Source organism: Medicago sativa, chromosome 6 (assembly GCF_051527215.1).
Source record: "Medicago sativa cultivar Bolivia chromosome 6, Bolivia_mono, whole genome shotgun sequence".
Classification (NCBI taxonomy): Eukaryota; Viridiplantae; Streptophyta; class Magnoliopsida; order Fabales; family Fabaceae; genus Medicago; species Medicago sativa.
This window is the reverse complement of record NC_140754.1, coordinates 39390267-39413623: the sequence shown is the minus strand read 5'-3', so window position 1 is coordinate 39413623 and position 23357 is coordinate 39390267. Positions and strand designations below refer to the sequence as shown.

The following is a 23357-nucleotide window of genomic DNA, read 5'->3' as shown; positions in this document are numbered from 1 at the left end:
GATTCATTTGAGAGAATGTGTTGTCTCTACTATCAATTTGTTCCATGTTGTCAAGAACACGTGAGAATATCATTTGAGATAGACAAAGTGTATGACACTAAATTTAAAAGGGTTGAAAATAATGATTTACCATGAAATTTGTATCATTCCACTCCACGGGTTGTTATCTTCCAAGATGATTTTGACATAAATTTGTTGGTTGATGAATTTGTTTATAAACAACTTCATTTTAATAATATAAACTATCACACCGTGATGCTATTATATTATGTTCAAACATTATTGGTTTACTAACTACTACTGAAAAAGAGATATAATATGTTAGAAATAACTTCAGGGCCGAAATTGGTGTCATATAGCAGGCACTTTTTGTTATTGAAACAGTTCATCAACATAGTCAATTCATGAATGTTTTTAGGGATTGGTGATTGAAGATTTTCCTCCAAAGTTCTATTGTAAAAAAAAAAGGTTGCATAAAAGAGAATATGAAAAAGGGTGTGAAATATGTAATTGAATTTGATTTTTCATTCCTAAAATCCAAAGTAGCCATTAGTAATTATATAAATAGTGCGTGTTTGAACGATATTATCAGATATCTCTCTCTTTGTGTGCCACAGCCACCCCCCCCCCCCCCCCCCCACAATATATATTAGTTTTTTTTTGCATGTATATCACAATAGTGATTGGATTAAAGTTCTTCCATTTCTAATTCTGAACAAGCGTGTTAGATTCCTTTTCTAAAAAAAATCATGTTTAAATAGGGCCGACTTCAATTTATATATTGGAGATTTTCTATTGCACTCAAATATAAAAAGAATAATTTTGGAGAAATAAGATTAAAAAAATGTCAAAAATAATAGAATAGTTTAAATAATGTTGTAAAAAAAAAAAATAACCAACGAAGGTTAACACACTTGATATGGAGTTAACTTACCCGCAAGGTTGTGTGTTTAATTTTTGTTGTCAATGACCTCTTTGATGGGTGATATGTAAGTATCTCTACTAACGTTTACTGAGCCTTGAGGCTTACTCTAACCCTAATAAACCTCCAAAGTTTGAATCCCAAAACGATAAAATAATTAAAATGAAGGGAAACAATAGAATAAAAAAATACTTTAAAAATATGTGTATTTCCTTTATATATAGGATATGCATAAATTTTAACATGTATTTTACTTATTGTTTTATAACAAACATTGTCAACATAAATTAAAATATATATATATATATAAAAAATCAGTATTGATTTTCCCGTGCACGGCACGGGTTTCAAACTAGTTTCATCCATTTACAAAGATAAAGATACAATACAATTAAAAATAATTAATGATGGTGTGACCCATTTAATGATATGATCCACCATCAATATTTTGTGTCTATCTCTTCTTTAATGAAAATCTCCATTTATTTTGAAGGAAATGCTAACCCTTAAGGCAGATGTTAAGGTGTGTCTTTAGCATTTCTCTAAATAGTTTAATATGGAAGTATTTGATTTGGTTTAAAGTATAAATATTTGTTGGAATAAATACTCTTGAAGGAAAATGATAAAACGCACGACATAATTTGTCGTCAAATTGGTACGAATAACTTTACAGTTGTTATTTAGTTTTTTCTCTTAACTTTGATTTGACCTAAAATGATAAATGTCACCCCTGCTAAATTTTTCATATGATAAATCACATAAAACACGTACCAAAAAAAAACACCTTTTTATGCGGTGGTGATTATCCATATAAGTTCTGCATGTGTATTATAACTAAGACAGTCGATTGTCTCAGGATTTCTTTGGTAACAATATTTTTTTAATATATACTATATACAAAAATATTGAAAAGTAATATATGCATGAAATAAGCTAGAAGGAAGTCATTAATAAAGTAAATTACCTCCCTCAAAAAAATAAAGTAAATTACCTTTAAATGAACATGGCGTGCCGTTTCGTGTGTTGAATATGTCGTGCTGTATAGCAGCACTCATACTTGAAATTTTTTATTCGGTTTAATTATTTATGGAAGGATCGCATTAATATATTTATATATTATATGGAATGATTTGTTTTTTATTTATATTGAGATACTTGTGTTATCGTTTACTTCATATTAATATTAAAATTAGAGATTAATTAGAATAGACTGACAATGTAAAACAACTTTACACCATCAATCAATTAAATTCATCTAATTAGACACATCATCTTAAGTGTTATGAGTGTTAAAAATGGAAAAAATCAAATAAAATCTTTGCTAATAATTGTCTTCTACCCACGTTTTTTAATTTGGACATTTGATTTAGCCATTTTTAATCTTCATTATGATTTTGCATTCTTTCACCCTGGCAAACCTTGTCTTCATATTCTAATTTTGCAGACCTTTGTTCATGTATGATCCGTGAAGTCTTCTGGAGTTGCAAAACTCAACAAGTAACTTTTTGGTTTTTAGAACCATCAAGAAATCATTTAACATAGCACAAATTAAACACATGAATGTCATTAAAGCGGTTATGAAGGATGAAGATTTCGAGTCAATTTATTTGAGTACATTTACTTATGAGGTTGCTTGTTTTTCAATGGATTGATATACGTTGGTTAAGTTTTGATATGTGGATCATTTGGTTAATGTTATGTTTTTTGCTTCCTTTTATTCGTTAGTAGTTATTTTTCCATTTTGTGAAAAATTGTTGACGGGAAATAGATAATTGGAATACTCTGACGGAGTAAAGAAATTTTACACCGTCAACCAATTAAAATCATTCTTTAAGACAAATCAGCTTAAATGTTAAAAAGGGGGAAAATCAAATAAAATTTATACTAATAAATGCTATAACCCACATTCCTTATTATTCTAAAACCCTTGTTCCCCGATAAATCAAATCAACAGGGTAACAAAGCTTGTTTTGATTTTCCTTCAAAAAAAAAAAACTTGTTTTGATTATTAGTCAGAAGAAAAAAAAACCTTGTTTTGATTATAAACTACTACAACATCGTTTACCTGTCCTTAACCTTCTCCTACCACTGCGCCTAGTTCCCATCAAAGCACAAATCATCCAAGGAAATCAATTTTCGTGCAAAAAACTCATCACACTATAGTAATAGTTTCTATGATTATCGATTTTCTTATTCAATTTCAGTGATCAATTTCCTTTCAATTTTTTCAAAATAAACAAAATTGATTTTGTCGTTATAAGTTTGCTTGATTTCGTTGGTCTCGTTGGTCTCTTTCTTGTCTCAATCATCAGTGTTCTAGTCCCCTTGTAATTCTCATTAGTGCAGCAGATTTAACAAAAGAGAAATGATATTTGTACATCCACTTTTTAACAACTTTTTGACCACTTTCTCTCACTACAGCATTTATTGTCTTCGGCAACAATGGAAAATTGTTGCCAGAACTATGAAAAACGTTGCCTAAGAGTATAGGAGACGTTTTTCAGGTGTCTCCTATACGAGCGTAGCCTATTGTCTAAGGCGACGTTTTTTATGCCTCTTTCGGCACACTATTCATAAACGTTGCCTAAACTATGGGAAAAGGGGACGATTTTCCCAGCGCACCTAAGGAGACGCTTTTCAAATGTGGCCTCAGAGTTAAACAATGAGCACAATCTTAAAACGTCCCCATAGCTTCGTTTTTTTTTTTTTTTGAGAGAAAACGTCCCCATAGCTTATAGCATAAATTTTTTAAAATAAAAAATATATAAATATATGCTTAAATTGTAATTTTTTTTATAGATTGGTAGTTTGAATGTTATCATAGTTTCAGACATTTTTTTACAACCATCATCCTAGGGAAAACCTTGATATGATGAATCATAATAAATATTATTATAGGCTCACACATTATAGGTTGGAAAGGATTTCAATCCCACATGAGATAGTGATGCAAACAAGTAATATATTTTAGAACATATTGGTTCCACTTAATAAATTACATTCAAGGAATATATATCACACCAAGTATTGCTTACAAAATAACTTTTAACAACAAAATACAAACAAAGTCTAATATCTTTAACGTGAAAATGACAATCTTTACTTGACCAATAATTTCTTCATCAACCTTAGAACAATATCAATAGGAAAACTTTAATCTCACTAGTCCGTGCTTGATTCCCTGATAAAAAACATCCAAAGCGCTAAACCAAAATAAGTGCCTGTGATGAAACATGAAGAATATTCAGAATATTCGAAAATGAATCTTCTTTCATGATTTTTTTACATAATAAGAAAAGTAAACTTGAAGAGAGAACTTACAACTAGCATTGACATAACAAATTAGTATTGACATAACAATTAGTAAACTTGAAGAGAGAACTTACAAATTAGTATTGACATAACTTGTAGTGTCTTCCTTTTTCTCTCTCCATTGTTTTGGACCAATGAAAAGAGAAAAAATGAAAGTTGTCATTAAAGTTGTCCAAAATGGTTATACATATATCACCACTCTTAACAAAATTCAATTGCAACATATAAAACTCATCAAGCCTTTTAATTCTCATTAGTGCATCAGATCGAACAAAATTCAATTGCAACACATAAAACTCACCAAGAATTGATTTTAATTGGTGTCCTCTTGGTTATGTCATTTATTAGTATAGATTTTATTTTATTTTTTCCTTTTTAACGTTTAAGCTTATGTGTCTTAAAGAATAATTTTAATTGGTTGACCGTGTAAAATTTCTATACTCTGTCAGAGTATTGCAATTAAACTCAAGATACTATTCTTAAAGGATATATATATATATTATAGTCTTTAAAGCAATTTTTTTCTCAATCATTATTTATAAAGATCATATGTGAAGTTATTCCTAAAGAACTAAATATTTAATATTAAAAGGATTTCTTGAAGAATAGATTTGTATTGATCAATGCTTTTGAATATTTGTTATATAATTATTGAAGAGGTAAATAAAAGAAATTATATTCAAGCATCCTTGTAGTATTGCTCTAGGTAATATTTCCACCATTTATATTTATGGTAGAATTTCATAACGTGTGATCTTTATTGATCATCGTTTATGAAGATTTGATGTGGAGTTACCGAAGAACCACACCTTTAAAACATGATAGCAATTTATAAGATCTATTGATCTTCGTATTAGTTTAGAATAATTATGAAGATTTGATGTTGAGTTCCTTAAGAACTACACCCTCCGGTCACTATTATAAGCAAAAATCAACATTTTGGATTCATTAATTTAATGATGTATGTGGTCTATAATAAAGACCACATACGTCATTAAATGAATGAACCTACAATATTGTTTTTTGCTTATAATAGTGACCGGAGGATGTACACATTCAGACTATGATAGAAATATAAAATATATTCATCTTTGTATTAATTTGAAGAAGAAAAAGAAGGAAAAGACATGAGATAATATGAGTATTTTATACCAGCCAAATATGCTCTTGAAGTAGCATAATTGAGAAAACTATTATGAATACTCGTGTCAAGCACGAGCTAGAATTTTGTGATACTTAAAATATTAAGTGAAGATTTAATATCATTCTCATTACCCTAGTTATTCAATTCATGTGCAACCACTCCCCCAATCTTCAAATACCCTTTGAAGTTGGTGCTTCTTGAAGTCTATGAATCCCTAATCACTTGTGCAATCCTTAAAGCTCTTCACTCGAACTCTTCTTTGCTACGTCTAGTGGTTGGATCCCCTTCAACTCAAGAACTTTAGAAAGAACCCCTAATACCCTTGGAGGTGGAATAAAATTACTCAATTCACTTTAGATTCTTGATTTCCAATCAATATCCTTGAAAGCAATCAACTTACAATCCCTATAGCAATCTAGAAATCTATGACTCAAAGGAGCACAATAATTATGAGAAAAGTGTTTAATCTGAAAAACAATTGGAGATACGAGTATATATAGGAAAGGGTCGCAAAAGCAATATTTTGGCCAAAAACAACATAATGAATCGATTCACATAATGTGTGATTCGATTCAGACAGTTAAAAGACAAGCAAGATGAGATATGAAGATTGATACGATTCAGACAAAAAACGAATCAAATCATATTGCCCAGGATGAAGGTTGATTAGATTCATGAATGATATGATTCCTCAATTCATGAATCAATTCAAGTTTCATAAATACAGAAAAATGGTAGAGAGTTCAATTGATATGGTTCAAATAAATGTGAATCGAATCAAACTAGTAGAAACAGAGTTTTGCCAAGAGAAAATGACATTTCTATATGTGTATACCACTCTAGACACAATGAATCATTAGGACACATGAGAGGACAATTGCTAGGTGCTTTAACGTGATTCTAGCCTATATCAATCAACAATATAACATCATCAAATGAACAATCTAATAAACAATATTACCTATCTAACAAACATCATGAAAACAAAGCCCTAAAGCTACATATGACTTCAACTAATTAGTTAGCAGATCAAGCAAATGGGTTACTGGGTTTGTGAAAACCCAATAACACGTGACTTGGAGAGCATACAATCGTTTCTATAAATAGAGGCATTGTGTGTGTGTGTGGAAGTAACAGTTGCTACAAACCATTTTTTTCTTCTAACCCTAACCGCCCCTCTATCTTCTCTCTAAACCTCCATCTCAAGACAACTAGCACTGTGTGTAACACCCCGTTTTCCCAACATAAAATTTCATAACAAATAATCATAGTTTTTTTCCCACATAAACGGAATGCTACACTTCTTAAAAATCATAAATGGAATAAATAACAATTTATCCTTCATAAATTGGTCAACATAAATATTCAAAACTTCGCAGCGGATTTTAATTCAACAATATAATTAGTCTTGGCACGAAGGCCTCATCAAAACATCTCGTAATAATCCAAAAACTAAATCATAGTCATGTAAAATCATAAGCAATACGTAAGGAATAGAAAATAGCCACAAAAGTTCCCATCCTGTTACGTGTCAGAGCACCTAAAGACACAGTGAGAGATAGCCACTCACCACAGCAATCAACAGCTACTTATTCTCGATCACCTGCAAGTTACTCATATGAAGAGCAACATTTCTAAGCAGAAGCGGTGAGATTCACAAACAATAATGTTAAGCATATAATTCAACAATTATATTTAACAACATAAACATCATCAACATATCTTAACAATGGTCATGTAGCATCATTATCATCATCAAAATCAACTTCATAATCAACATCAATATCAACTTCATAAATCAACTTAACAACTTGACTCGACAATGCAACTTAACTCGACTATGCAACTCTATCATTTTACTCATGCATGTGGTACCATTCTAGGGCTTAAGCCCTTGTCGCTTTTGAGCATAAATATACTCCTAGGGCATGAGCCCTCATCGCTATTAAGCAAAAGCTCCTAGGGCATGAGCCCTTGTCTTTATTGAGCAAAAGCTCCTAGTGCATGAGCCCTCGTCTTTATTGAGCAAAAGCTCCTAGGGCATGAACCCTCGTCTTTAAATGAGTATGCATGGACTCAACATCTTACAACTTAGACAACATGAACGTCTTATATGACTCCAATAATTTGGATCAACATCTCACATCTTAGACCGACACATGCAGCTTTAATCAATAGTAAACAGCAACATGGCAGCACATCAATAATCTCAAGATATAACAATGTCAAAATCTAATCATCGTCTCAAAACATCACTTATAATTCACATAATACATATACGATTATATATATAATCAGTAACAATATTAAATCATATTATAACAACTTCACAGATCATCATTTATTCAAACATCAACAATTCATCATATAACATCATATTCAAACATCAACAATTCATCATATAACATCGTATTCAAACATCAACAATTCATCATGCGTTTTTGTAAAAACATAATAAATTATACATAACATATTTCCATGTCAAACTAAGGATACTACAAAGATATCACAATTGTCAACAACTTTCATGTTTATACCAAAGACCAATTTAAAACAGAGACGTGTGAAAAAGATGCAAAAACATGAAACAGAGAATGCTGTCACCGTACAATTTCGCTAAGACCTCCTTGGAGTATTTTCATCATAACTCAAAAACTAAAAGTCATTTTTACGTTAAACCAAAGCCACTGGAAAACTAACAAAATTATCTAAAACTTTCATGTTTACTCCCAGGGCCAATTCTGTACCGATCAATACTAGTTTTCGTTTCAAATTTGAAAAAGTTGTCCAGAAAGTCCATAAAAATTCACTGTGACCTACGTGCAGTAATTTGACCATAACTCAAGTTCTATAAATCGTTTTGATGTCAGACCAATGACATTAGAAAACTGGCATCCATACCTACAACTTTTGTGTTTACATCTAAGACCAATTATGTACTGATCAAATACCAGTTTTCATTTCAAATTCGAAAAAGTTATGCTAACAGTCCATAAAAATTTACTGCGACCTACGTGCAGTAATTTGACCATAACTCAAGTTCTATAAATCGTTTTTGACGTCAGACCAACGACATTAGAAAGCTAACATCCATACCTACAACTTTCATGGTATCACCTAAGACCAATTCTGTACTGATCAATACAAATTTCTATTTCAAAATTCGGGACAGAGATAAGAAAAAATCAGGAAAAGCAACTTATATTATACAAACTTCACATTCATTCAAAATCATCACAAAATCGAAATCGCAGCCTCTCTTGTCCTCTTCTCTTCACTTGACTTTTCTCCCTTTTCTCCAAAACTGATCATACGTTAAAAAGTTTCTAACCTAGCTTCTCTCCTATTCATTCTATCTTCTTCCTCTTTCTCCCCCAAAATTCTCTAAAACCTCAAAACAACCCATCATCTTATTATTTATTTTATTTTCAAATCTTATTTTATTAAACAATAAAGTAAGCCACAACACCTCATAAAATCTCTAAAATCACATAAATCCCGTAAATCTTATAAATATATTCTATACTCCATAAAATAATCAAATAATCAAAACGGGCGTTACACTGAGAGTGGAGGAAACTGCTCGAGTAGGCTGAGTAAAGGTACTTCCATTTGAGTGGAGCTTGTGATCAATTTTAGAAATATAATATCAATAGAATTGCACTAAAAGAGGTAATACTTATACCCTGGTCATGTTCATTCATAAGAATCCATTGTAAGGAATTTTTTTCTATTTTATCCATTGCATATTCTGTTTTAAGTTTTTTAATTACCCTTCAATTAATCTATATGGATTTTTAGACATAAAGAAAAATCTGACGGTTAATTTGAGAGGCATAAATCTCGATTCGTAGGAGTGATGACAGGTCATCTTACGTTATTCTTAGCATGTTTTTCAGTTATTTTAATTAGGTTTTAGCAGCAAAAATGAGGAGTATTAGAACGATTGCCTATGATTTCAGGACTTTTGTAATGTTTTCTATATTAGGGTCTGTAATTCTAGTGTTCCCGAAACATAGCAATTTTAGGGGGTTTTCGAAGTAATCACGAAGAAATCATGCAAATCGGAAAATCAAGAACATCCGAAGAATTACGAAGATTCAAGGAAACCAAGAATGAAGATTCAAGAGGCCTAAGAAAACTTACAAATGGGAGGAGCTCTGTACCCAAGTCCTGAGGCAAGTTATTTGAAGACGAAAACTTAAAACAACAGAAAATCAGAGAATTTAGGCCAAAGAAAGAGATGCAATGTGCCTAGCACATGGGAAATATGCCTAGAATATGCAGAAGCATCCATGCGCCTAGGTCACATGTTCGTGCGCCTAGGGCATGGGTTTGTCCCCTCTCTCATGCGCTAGGCAAACTAGCAATGTGCCCCGTGCATATGAAAATGTGGGGCACAAACGTCTTTTCCTGTTCTTATTTTGGGTAAAGCCCGCACTTTTAGCCTAAACCCAGGTAGAAACTCTCACTATAAATATTAGCCTTCCTCATTTAGAATTTTTTGTTCAGAACTGTGGCAGTTCAAGAGGAAGGCAACTTTGGAGCTTCAGGAGAGTTATTATCTTCTCGTTTATTTTCTAAGGTATGTTTTTATCATTAGTAATTTATTTTTAGTTACCATGTGTAGCTAAATTTTTTTAGGTTAGAGTTATAAGATGAACCTCTTTATATTTTTCTTGGATATTTATTTAATATAATATGTTGTTTTTTTTTTTTATTTATCCTTTTGTTTGTTATTATGTTTTATTAGGATATAGTTTTATTTCTGTGAGAGGTCCAACCCTAGATTAGGTACTTAGGTTGTGACAGGGCCTAATATTGCTATTACTAACTGGATGCTTATATCTTGATATTTATATCTTTTTACTGATAAATATCTGTCTAGGAAGTAAGTGATTATTAACTAGCCAAAGATACCATAGGAATTGTTCTTAGACATAGGTACCCAGTGGCTAGAAACCATTCGGTCGTGTGGTGCATTACCGAAGCTAGGAATTAACTTGTTAGTAATTAGGGAAACAAGCACCTAATAACCTAATAAGACCATTCTCTTGAAACCCTTAGTAAGGTAGACGTAGATTAGGGCTGCCCGTTTGTAGAACTACTAAGTACGCGTAGAGTGAGTGTGCTATGAGTGTCCTAAGATTCATAGATGGGCAGACCTATGGGAACCTTGGCCTTCATTGCCTTGGGAAACACTGGCAAACCAACATAAAGTTTTTGTTTTAATTACCTTTGAATTAGCAAGAACCCGCACGTAAGGATCAACGTGCGATCTGCAGGTGCAGCTAGCCATCGAAGGGAAATGCCTAATTAGGTACCTAGTGGCGAAAACCCATTGGGTCAGGTAGTGCCCTACCTGTTTAAGAAATGAGACATTTGTATTACTTTTTATCAACAACAAATATACATAGGGGATTCAAAGAATCATAACCGCTGCTTATTTTTCTGCAACCAAAAAGAGGTAAACTCGTTTGTTGCGAACATATAAAAATTGCAACTTAACTTATATACCATCAAACTTACAAAAATAAGTAACGAGAATGGTTCGGACGAAAGGACAATCCCTATTGATACGATACTCTACTTATCACTTTATTACTTGATAAAAACGAATGGTACACTTTCGATTAAAAACTGTTATATCATCAAGGAGATGGTGCAGGTCAACAGATTGGTGTGGATTATGGAGGACCTTTCAACCCGTTTGTTAAATTGGCGACCATTCAAATCGTTCTCAGTCTTGCTCTCTCAAAAGAATGGCCTATTCACCAGTTATATGTCAAAAATGCTTTCCTACACGTTGAACTCAAAGAAACAGTCTACATTTATCAACCGTTGGGGTTCAAGGATCCAAGTCGTCAAGATCATATCTTCCTTCGGAAAAATCATTATATGGCCTCAAGCTAGCTTCTAGAGCATGATACAAACAATTTCATGATTACGTTTTATCGATTGGTTTCTCCCAAAGCAAGTCGACAACCATCTTTTCATCTATCGGAAAGACAATACTATAGCTTATCTTCTGATATATGTTGACGACATCATTCTTACCACTTCTATTGATGCTCTTCACACATCTATTATATCTCTTTTCAACTCTAAAATTACAATGAATATCTTGGGACCACTCACTTATTATCTCGGCATTTCAGTAATGCGACATTCAAGTGGCAGATTCTTATATGAGAAAAAATACGTAGTAGTCGTCCTTGAATGTGTTGGTATGTCTTCTTGTAAGTCATTTCATACCACAATTGACATGAAATCGAAACTTATTACCACAATCGACACTCAATATGTGGATCTATCCCTGTATCGCACCCTTACAAATACTCTCTAGTATCTCACTTTTACAAGACCAAATATTTCATACGTGGTCCAACATATATGTTTATTTATGCACAATCCAATGGAAGTTCACATGCAGGCTTTTAGGAGCATCTTGTGTTACATCAAAGGCCCTATCAATTGTGGACTACATTTGTATCCATCACCTGCCACATCATTAATAGCATTCACCAATGATGATTGGGACTACTTCCCAGAGACCCAACACTCCACCTTCAATTACTTTTTCTTACTTGGTGACAACTTACTCTCATGTTCTCCGAATCGCCAGCCCACATTATTACGCTTCTGTTTTGAGGCTGAATATTGTGGCATTGCAAATGTGGTATTTGAATCTTGTTTGTTACGTAATTTGCTTCTTGGAATACATTGCCTGATTCACGAAGCTACCATGGTTTGTTGCGATAATTTCAGGTCAATATATCTATCTGGTAATCTCATTTAACATAAATCGACCAAACACATTGAGATGAACATTCATTTCGTCCATGAAAAAGTGGAATGTGGTCAGGTTCGTGTTCTTCATGTCCCCTCGCCTTATCAAATTGCAGATATCTTTACCAAAGGTCTTTCCTTGGTACTCTTTCAAGATATAGGGGACAATCTTAGCGTAGGATATTCTCCTGCTCAGACTATGGGGGTATGATAGAATATCAACAAAATATCTTTATTATTGATGTAAATATTATTAGTCGTTATTAAGTAAGTCAATGTTTAGCTTTTATGAGCCATGATTAGCTACTGTTTCTTAACTTACCAATGCTTGTATATAATCATTTGATCATGTCAAATAATAATCATTCAATATATTTCTTATAGATAGGAATCATTATCTAGCTTTACATAACCCCTCTTGCGCTCATTTAATTTTCATTCGAATGATTCTAATTTTCATGACGTCTATTATGTTTTATAATGGTGCCAATTGCCATATTTGCATATATCTGTTTCAATGTTTTACAGCATATCATAATGACTTTTAAAAATGAAAGAGTTAATGCCACCGAATATATATATATATATATATATATATATATATATATATATATATATATATATATATATAGGGTTATGTTACAAGACACCCTTTGGTGGTGTCTTTTATCAAGCAACACCTTAAGGTGTGATTTTCACTTTTTAGTTATAACTTTGCTAAAAGACACCTTCATAAAAGTAAGTTGGTGTCTTTTCGCAAAAGTTCATAGAGTAACTTGATAAAAGACACCTACACAAAAGGTGTCTTCTATCATAGCCCATATATATATATATATATATATATATATATATATATATATATATATATATATATATAAAGAATTAGAGAACGAGTAATGGATGATTCATAATATTACTAGGAATGTAACAACATAAACATATATTAAAGTTCCACACCCATTTACATGCATCAGTTATATCTAAGAAATCCAACTCATCGATTGGAAATAAAGATTATTTATTTAAAGTAGATGATGCATCATATCATGGATGTAGATTTTATGGACATATCAATATCAAGCTATCTCAAGCATGGTCAAGAAGTCCTTTGGGACTGTAGATTTAGAAGCAATCTTCAAGAAATCTTCTCCCTCAGATAAAGAGGCAACACACAAACCATAATCAACATTAGGACTAGGATGACGAGCGCAGAAGCTCCCACGTCCCTTCTCTTTGCATTCCACATGAGACTGACAAAACATAGTATTTTTCCCAGGTATCTTCACAAGATCTTTATATGATGCAGGTTGGCAATCATAACCGAAACAAACACAACCTACACCGCATGTTCCGGAATAATATTCACAAAGAGCTATATAACAACGGCTTGCTTCTACTTTATTCATCGGGAGAATTACTGCAAATGAAGTTGCCAATTAAAGTTGATATTTTAGCTAGAATGAAACTCTTTCATTTTAATACTGTTCCTTTTACTTTTACATTTTCCATTCAAACTTTATAGGGTTAAGAAACTAGAATTTGATTGTACATAAAAAAAAAAAAAAAAAAAAGTCTTACATTCACTACTACAAAATACCCTCTTTAATAGCACTTATTTTGGCTCTTAATAGCGCTTCTCAAGCGCTAAGAAAGCCCCCGCTATAAAAGGTCAGGAGCCTATAATAGCGCTTTCCAAACGCTATTAAATAGCAACACATCAATAGCGCTTTCAGAAAAGCGCTAATATAGCCTTATTCTAGTGCTATTAAAGTAGCTTTTCTAACAGTTGTTTCTTAGCACTTTCTGAGAAGCGCTATCGTAGCCTTTCTACTCAAATAGGGGTTTCTTAGCGTTTTACTGAAAGCGCTAATAAAAGTTGCGTTATTTTTTATTTTTATTTTTAAATTTGTAACCAAAAATGCTATAATAAAACGCTATAATAAGATACTATAAGATCCTGAAATATGAATATAGCAAATTACATTCATGATAAGCTCATTACAAATTGATCATAAACTTAATTATGAATGTCATAATACTAGTCAATCCACAATTGCCAATAAAAAAAACTCCTAAAAGCAACCACAGTTACCAACAAAAAAAACACCTAAATTTAAGAGGACTCGTGACAAGCTATATAGTCCAGCACAACCAATTACGGTTTAAGTCTATTAGCAATATAGTCTCCTGTGTCATATAATATGAAACGAAAAATTAATTAACATAGAATTTCCAGCACAACCAATTACGATTTAAAATAACTCGATTAAAAAATGCAAATGAAAATTGTTGGAAATGAAAATGAAACTCACTAAGATACTCAACCATAAAGCTTGCCCATTCCTTAGTAGTAGTTTTGAAATTATTTCTATAAGTTCTCACTAATGGTCTCACTAACATTGCATATTATCTCTTAATACTCATCTTCATCCTAGATTTAGTAAGGGTCCCCAATATGTGTATCAATCTTGGCCAGAATATATTAGTACAACCACAATCAACAATTTAACTACTTATGACCACAATACACAAAAACAACGTTTTCTTACTGTTATTGAAGGAAAACAGAGACAACGGCGGCTACCACGACGGATGCTCCTTGAAGGAAAGCAGAATCTATAAGCAGCAGCTATAAACAGTTAGAAGCTATAAGAATTAAGAAAAAACAATTGAAACATAGAAGTCTAGTGATTTGATCTCAATAAAATAAAAATCAGAAAAATAAAATAATAAACTAAAAAAATAAAGGGGTTTCGATTTTCAAAGGAAGGGCTGAACTTGAACTGCAACACAAAAACAAACATTGAGCGATTTTGAGGAAGCTATGAAATGAAAAAAATCGAAACTAAGTTCACTGTGGGACAATTAGAGTGTTTTCGCATTTATTTGGAACTGAAAAGGTTTGTCTAGGGACTTCGGGGAGTATTCTAGTTTACTAAATTTTGTGGCAAGGGTAACTAATGATCTAACATAATCAATAGAATGGAGAGGTACATTTAGTTGGACACCATACCTGCTGACACGAGCACAAAAGTCTCAAAAAGTATATAGCAAAATGAGAAATAAGAAAGAAAGTGAGAACGTGTTCCAGGATAAACAATGTGACAATTAGACAATTCTCTAATCTTTTCATCTATTGCCTACAATTACAACCAACAATAATAACCAAACATGTCATGATTTATTAAGAGTGGCAAGTAAAAATATTAACTAGTAGAAGCTAAACATCATATAGAAACAAAGATAATGCATTCAAAATATAAAAATGGCTAAAACTTCAACAAGATAATATCATATTTTTTTACAAAATTTAAACTGGCCAACTATACATATATAGAAACAAAGATAATGCATTCAAAAATATAAAAAAGATCAGACCAGCTACACATGTAGAAACAAAGATAATACAATAAAAAAAATGACTGATCAGACCAGACAAGACCGACAAAAAATTCATTCAAAATTAAATCTTGCCTTGTCTATTACTTTGCAATCAGTTGGAGTACCTGGTACCCCTTGTACTCCATTTTCTTAATATACATGATTCACCATCATAAAGAAAGTAAGATGGATCTGTAGGCCCAATAGGCTCTTAATAACTTGCATCGGAAATTTACTCATATCCAAGTTAGAAATCTTTTGCATTGCTATTTCAGAACTTATTCTGATTGTGTACGTTTGTTTTTCAATTACAGACAACCCTCTGATTGTGTAAGTTTGTTTTTCAACTACAGACGACCCTACAATCTAAAAATAGCTCACTCTCTTTCATGTTAGTGTCATGTACAAAACTAAATTCAGATTTCAAGTATGTATAGCATCCTCATGGTCACAAAAACAGCTTAGAATACTCATTTTATTGACAAATAATATAAATATATAGAAATTCCAAGAATTGAATTCTTCGACCCAAGTATCATACTTTTCAATTAAAACCAAGAATTCCTAATCACAAAGACAAATTGCTCATCATACCTTACATCACTTTCTCTTTTAGTTCCAAATGTCCTCAATTGGAACTCCTCTCTGATTCTAATTTCATCAATAAGTTGAAAATAGAATGAATATCTTTCCCAATCCCCCTTCACAATGCAGCCAGGTTCACCAAGATGCAAGCAATTGTTAAATGAACATTTTGCAGACTCATTTCCATCGAGCATTTTCCTGATCTGAATAAGGGAAACAGAATAAAACAATTATTCAAACCGGAAAAACTGTGAATAGACTAGATATAGTTGGATATAACTTAAACAAACTAACTTCGGGAAAAGTTTGTGCAAGAGATTGCTTTGTCACTTTCAATAAACTAGGCTGGTTAAATCCAGGAGTATCAGCAAGATAACCCCCTCCAGATAAAGGAAGCATAGAGACATGTCGAGTCGTATGCTTCCCTCTGCCGCTTCTTGTTGAAACTTCTGCAACTCGCTGGTCGTCATACCACTTGCTACCTAAAATCTGAGAAACAATACAGGTACACAGGTGAAACAAATACCAGAGTCATACGCGTAGTAAAAGACATGAAAAGTCGAGAGAAAGAAACGCACAGGTTCAAACCAATTCCCCCCATCTGCAGTATCACAAGCACGAGGATTGCTTCTAAGGGCGTTGATCAAATTAGACTTCCCGACTCCACTAGGACCAACAACCACTGTTGTTTGATCTCTCAATTGGAACGCGAGAAGATCAATGTTATGTCCGGATTCAACACTGCAAAAAATTAGCTCGTATCCCCAGCCACGAAACCTAGCCTTCCAGGAATCCATGGTCTATACAAGAGTGAAAACAACTACTTCACATCAGAAAATAATCACAACTGGATTCCAAGTTAGAAACATAACAAATAAAAACTACAGTAGTTACAAACTTCAAAGAAATTGATTAATACCGAACTTGAACAAACTTTTCAACAAACTCTTAAATTTAAAGGAAAATAATTGAAAAATAGCCCAATGATACTGAATATTTAAAATAATAATTGCACCTAAAACGAATCAGTTTTTCCCCGTCAAATTATTTAAGAAGCTCATTTATGTAACATATCTAGCACACCTTCAACGCATAAAAGCATGTTTGTATTAAGAGCCAGTACTTATCTCAATTGAAAAAGGACCTCCTTGGATTTACTTATTTGAACTTATCTACCAGCATATTTACTTATAAAACTATTTTGAAGAACTTGTGAAAACAGCTTATGACATTTCAACTTCTTTTCATGAATTCTCCAAGATAGCTTATGGAAACAGCTTATATAAAGAAACATTTTAACTTATTTTATCCATATCCAAACACTAGAAACACTATAACAAAAAAATTAATCAACAACTTAATGAGCAAATCTACAAACACTAGAAACAAAGTTCAAATATCCCAATACATTGATCATCCAAATTGTCTATTTTAAATTTAAAGAGGGTCTCATCGGTTCTAAAGATCATTGCCAATGTGTCCTGTAAACTTAAAAAACTACCTATTATCAACCAAATGTCTACAATTACAAACACAAAAACTACCTATAACAACAATAAACAATTTAACTTAGCCAATGAACACATAACCAACTATTTCATTCAACAGAACCCAATAAAATCTCATCCATTAACAAAAAATATTTTAAAATACGATAACCATATGTCACAAACATAATATAAAAGAGCAAAATAATTCAACTTGATCAATGATTATATGAAATAGTACCTGACAAACAAAATAATACCGATTTATAAAGGACAAACAGAGACAATGGCGGCGGCGGCGGCGACGGATGCTCTTGTCTTTATGAAATAGGAATTGAAATGAGTGGGGTTTTGGTTCTTCAGATCTGTGATAGAACAGTTTAGGTTTTGTGGTATTTGAAGAGTTTGGGTTTTGGGGTTTTGATGGTGTACGATCTGGGACGTTGATGAGAGTGACAGTGAAGAGTTTGGGTTTTGGGTTCACGATTGGGGTGTCGATCCAGGTAGGTGTGAGGTTCGGTGAGGAGAAGGGTTGATGGTGTGAGGTGAGGGTTCATGGAGAAGAGATTGATGGTGTCTTTTGATGAAGGAGTTCGGTGATGGAGGAGAAGCAGGAACGTAAGTACTTCGTCGGTGATGGAGAAGTTCAGTGACGGAGGAAAGAAATATTGTGCACGATGGAGAAGCAGGAAGCCTTATGTTCTTTTTTATTTTTTGTTTTACAAAAAGAGGGTCATGTTCTTTTTGTTTTGTTCTGTGGGCCCAGGTTAATCCCTTTGTGCGCGAAAAAGAAAATAGTCCGCCTATTTTTAATTTTCATTAAGCTCAAACAATAGCGTTTGTGTAAAAACGCTATCTATACCCCCTCCAACAATAGCGCTTTCTGAAAAGCGCTATTAGTGCGAACCAAAATAATAGCGTTTATAGAAAAGCACTATCAAACCCAGTTTTTAACATGTTTTTTTTAGCGCTTTCTGAAAAGTGCTATAACTGGTCTATGAGTTGCATTTTCAATAGCATTTATCCATAAGCGCTATTAAACTTGTGCTATTAAAAGCCAAAATTGTGGTAGTGATTGAAAACATCATTTGTATACTTTTAAAACTTTTTTGACCACACAAGTTTTAAGATATTCATATTATATATGTTTCTTTAAAAAATGTCTCAGAGACGCTAGTTAGCATTTTCCAAATTTAAATTTTCATTAAATCAAAATTCATTTGAAATTAAATTAAATTAGATTATTAAATTGTTAAATTTGGTGAATAAACAAAAATTGTAAATAAAGAGTTTCCGTGAAAAGAAAAATTGGAAGAAGAAAGTAAGGTACATCAAAACTTCATATTCCTTTTTATCATAGATTTAGTACGGTGGATCCTTAATAATTTTTTGATCAAGTAGTCTAGTGGCTACAACTCACACATTTTAAATGTGGAGAAGTGGAGGTGCCCGGGATTCGAACCCCAACCTATGTATAAAATATGCAATATCTCTACCAATTAACTGAGCTAAGTTAACTGGGATAGATCCTTAATAATTAAAAAAAAAAATTGGGATAACTTTCTTCGTCTCCATTCTTTTATTTAACAAAAACAATAGAGATAGGAGAGGGAGGGAGGGAGGGAGGGAGGGAACGGGAGAGAGAGAGAGAGAGAGAGAGAGAGAGAGAGAGAGAGAGAGAGAGAGAGAGAGAGAGAGCGAGTGTGTGTGTGTGCAATGAAAGTATGTTAAAGAGACAGTTGTCCAAAAGATCTAAAAAATATTATTTCTCATATGATTGATTAATTTCTTAATTCTAAAATATGATTGGAAATGCACGTTAATGGTGATAAAGATGGTTAAAATACATACTCAATGTAGCGAGAAAGAACACTGCTAAAGGAGTGAGCTTAAGATAAGTCATTGCTTGATGGAAAGAAAGAACCAGCTACGATTGTTTGTTATGAGAGCTTATATTAGCTTCTTGCTGCATTTGGTCGTTATTGCGTGCAGGAATTTATAGAGTCATCCTCGTGGCTTTTTCACGTGTCTGCCCTACATGTGAGTTTTTATTACCAACCTGCCCTACATGAGAAATTAAATACCAATTTGCCCTAGTTGAGTTTTTGAAGCATGAGTATGCCAAATCATATGGCGCACTCATGAATGCGACATGGCAACGAGTTTGCCAATTGAAATGGCGGACTCGTGAAGAGCTTTTTCTTTTTGTCTTTCGTTTTTTTTCTTTTTTTTTGTTGTGGTTTTGTACAATTTTTTTTTCAATTTTAATTATTAAAACCTAAAAACTTAAATTAAAAATATTTTGAAAATAGACTAATAAACTTCATAATAAAATATAACAACAATAATATTTATTACATTAAAAGATAGCACAATATAAAATATCAATTACACTAAAGTAACTACTTTTGTCTAGTAAGAGGACAATTTTTTCGTGAGTGTCCGGTCTCACGACACATTCCACATTTTCTACTAGCGCCAATATATTGCTACTATATAATATTGTATTAGTATATTACTGTGTATGAGGAATGCTAGCAACACTCTCTTTTGAGCACTCTCTCTAGCACTCACTCTTTTATTGGATGAAATCAATGTATGTCTCATCACTTTATGTGGGTTCCATTTCCAAAGTGTAGGTCTCACATTGATTTCACCCAATGAAAGAGTGAGTGCTAGAGAGAGTGCTCAAAAGAGAGTGTTGCTAGCATTTCTCTACTGTGTATAATTGCTGTATATGGCAACCACTATCACTAGTCACTAGTAATAGGGAGGTCTGCTATTTCGTCTTATAGTGTGGCAACTACTATCACTATATATTACTCTCTCCATTTTAAAATGAGTGTCGCTTTAGCCAATTGCACATGGATTAAGGAATGGAACGAAATAATCATTAGACATAACACATTTACTAAACTGCCCTTACTTTATAAGAATTAGACAAGCTTAAAGTTGCATTGAAAATTGTGTGAGAGAAAAGTTTGAGTATTTATTGAGGGTAAAGTTGGAAAAAAAAAATTAAAGTTGTATTGGAAATGTAAAGTGACATTCATTTTGAAACAAATTTTTTTGGCGAAAGTAACACTCATTTTAAAACGGAGGGAGTACTATATAACATAATCTTTCTTTCAATTTGTCAAAAAAAAAAACTTTCTTTCAAAAAAAATTTACTATATAATATAATTACATTAATAATGGCTGGGGTGGCAACTACCACCAATAATGTTTTTATATAATTTCTAGCTCGTTTAGCTCGTTTTAATGGAGCAAGGATTCTCTATTTGCTAAAGGTACATGTTTAAGGTTTTTATAAATCAGTAATGCTAACTTGTGTTTTTAAGATACATGTTAAGGATTTCATTAATGTTACATATTTATTAAAAAAATATTAATTTTCAATTTCTAGGAAAATAAATTGTCACAATTTCACAAAATTTCCACTCTAGGTTTCTTACAATGCGCCCTAAAGGCACAGGTTACCATTTCCCTTTACAAATAGCAAATATTTTATTGTAAAGGATTAATTTTGAATCTTTTGAACAATAAATTTACACAAGTTTCAAAAAGAAATCTCCATATTAAGTTCACTAACATTTGTCATTAACATTTATCTTAAGAGCACATGTTAGCATTTTTCTTAAAAATAAATGGAGATTGTCATTAAGGAAGAGATAAACACAAAATATTGGTGGTGGATCATATCATTAAATGAATCTCACTATCATTAATTACTAGTTACTAGTAATAGGGAGGTATGCTATTTCGTCTTATAGCGTGGCAACTACTATCACTATATATTACTCTCTCCGTTTCAACATGAGTGTTGCTTTAGCCAATTGCACAATTTACTAAACTGCCCTTACTTTATATGAAAAAGACAAGCTTAAAGTTGCATTGTAAATTGTGTGAGAGAAAAGTTTGAGTATTTATTGAGGGTAAAGTTGGAAGAAAAAAAATTAAAGTTGTATTGGAAATGTAAAGTGACATTCATTTTGAAACAATTTTTTTTTGCTAAAGTAACACTCATTTTGAAATGGATGGAGTACTATATAATATAATCTTGGCTTAATTTGATCCAATGGTCCCTCAAATAATTTCAAGTTTTCATTTTGGTCCCACAATTAATAAAATGTACCTTTTGGTTCTTTACTTTTTTCTCCGTTTGCCAAATAAATCCCAAGCTGTTATTGGAAATGTAAAGTGACATTCATTTTGAAACAATTTTTTTTGGCTAAAGTAACACTCATTTTGAAACGGAGGGAGTACTATATAATATAATCTTGGCTTAATTTGATCCAATGGTCCCTCAAATTATTTCAAGTTTTCATTTTGGTCCCACAATTAATAAAACGTACCTTTTGGTTCCTTACTTTTTTCTCCGTTTGCCAAATAAATCCCTAGCTGTTATGTTAAATCTCAAATGTCTATGATGGACTAACAGTTTGGATTTAATTGGCAAACAGAGGAAAAAGTAAGGGACTAAAATGTACGTTTTATTAATTGTGGGACCAAAATAAAAACTTAAAATTATTTGAGAGACTATTGGATCAAATAAGCCTATAATCTTTCTTTCAATTTGTCAAAAAAAAAAAAATCTTTCTTTCAGAAAAAATTACTGTATAATATAATTACATTAATAATGGCTAGGGTGGCAACTACCACCAATAATTTTTCTATATAATTGCTAGCAATAATGGCTGGGGTGGCAACTACCACCAATAATGTTTCTGTATACTCCCTCCGTTTTAAAATGAGTGTCGCTTTAGCCAAAAAAAATTATTTCAAAATGAATGTCACTTTCGGTTTTCAATGCAATAATAACTTTTTCTTTTCAATTGTACCCTTCAATTAATACTGTGTTACACTACTTCCAAAGTATTAACTTTTCTTTAATGAAAAACAAACCAATAGGTGGTTAGGATAATTTGGTAAAATTGCTATGACATTTGACTACTTTATTACATTCCTTAATTTGTGTGCAATTGGCTAAAGCGACACTCATTTTAAAACGGATGGAGTAATTGCTAGCTCGTTTAGCTCGTTTTAATGGAGCAAGGAGTCTCTATTTGCTAAAGGTACATGTTTAAGGTTTCTATAAATCAGTAATGCTAACTTGTGCTTTTAAGATACATGTTAAGGATTTAATTAATGTTACATATTTATTAAAAAAATATTAATTTTCAATTTCTAGGAAAATAAATTGTCACAATTTCACAAAATTTCCACTCTAGGTTTCTTACAATGTGCCCTAAAGGCACAAGTTACCATTTCCCTTTACAAATAGCAAATATTTTATTGTAAAGGATTAATTTTGAATCATTTGAACAATAAATTTACACAAGTTTCAAAAAGAAATTTCCATATTAAGTTCATTAACATGTGTCATTAACATTTATCTTAAGAGCACATGTTAGCATTTTCTTTAAAAATAAATGGAGATTGTCATTAAGGAAGAGATAAACACAATATTGGTGGTGGATCATATCATTAAATGAATCTCACTATCATTAATTACTAGTACTAGTAATAGGGAGGTATGTTATTTCGTCTTATAGCGTGGCAACTACTATCACTATATATTATTCTCTCCGTTTCAAAATGAGTGTTGCTTTAGCCAATTGCACACTTTGCTAAACTGCCCTTACTTTATATGAAAAAGACAAACTTAAAGTTGCATTGGAAATTGTGTGAGAGAAAAGTTTGATTATTTATTGAGGGTAAAGTTGGAAGAAAAAAA

The 23357-nt window shown here is 32.1% G+C and overlaps 2 protein-coding genes across 2 annotated transcripts; both read right to left on the bottom strand.

Annotated features, from left to right (window-relative positions):
* Positions 1–13055: 13055 nt before the first annotated feature.
* Positions 13056–19589, bottom strand: LOC146915057 (albumin-1 D-like). The gene is made up of 2 exons (XM_085717615.1): positions 19472–19589; positions 13056–13584 (listed from the first exon to the last, which is right to left on the bottom strand). The coding sequence occupies exons 1-2, from the start codon at positions 19521–19523 to the stop codon at positions 13244–13246; spliced, it is 393 nt and encodes a 130-aa protein (XP_085573741.1). The 5' UTR covers positions 19524–19589; the 3' UTR covers positions 13056–13243.
* Positions 13897–16951, bottom strand: LOC146915058 (small ribosomal subunit biogenesis GTPase RsgA 1, mitochondrial-like). Its single transcript, XM_085717614.1, has 5 exons — positions 16712–16951; positions 16428–16622; positions 16143–16336; positions 14717–14783; positions 13897–14354 (listed from the first exon to the last, which is right to left on the bottom strand). Exons 1-5 carry the CDS (start codon positions 16928–16930, stop codon positions 14301–14303), a joined length of 729 nt encoding a protein of 242 aa, XP_085573740.1. The 5' UTR covers positions 16931–16951; the 3' UTR covers positions 13897–14300.
* Positions 19590–23357: the final 3768 nt, after the last annotated feature.

Excerpts from the sequence above, each read along its gene's own strand:
- LOC146915057 (XM_085717615.1), bottom strand. The coding sequence starts at position 19,523 with ATGACTTATCTTAAGCTCACTCCTTTAGCAGTGTTCTTTCTCGCTACA. Across the intron at positions 13,585-19,471 it reads GTTCTTTCTCGCTACATTGA|TAATTCTCCCGATGAATAAA; the intron begins GTATGTATTTTA and ends CTTCATTTGCAG.
- LOC146915058 (XM_085717614.1), bottom strand. The coding sequence starts at position 16,930 with ATGGATTCCTGGAAGGCTAGGTTTCGTGGCTGGGGATACGAGCTAATT. Across the intron at positions 14,784-16,142 it reads AAAAGAGAAAGTGATGTAAG|ATTCTGCTTTCCTTCAAGGA; the intron begins GTATGATGAGCA and ends TGCTGCTTATAG. Across the intron at positions 14,355-14,716 it reads TCTGTTTTCCTTCAATAACA|GAGACTATATTGCTAATAGA; the intron begins GTAAGAAAACGT and ends TATATGACACAG.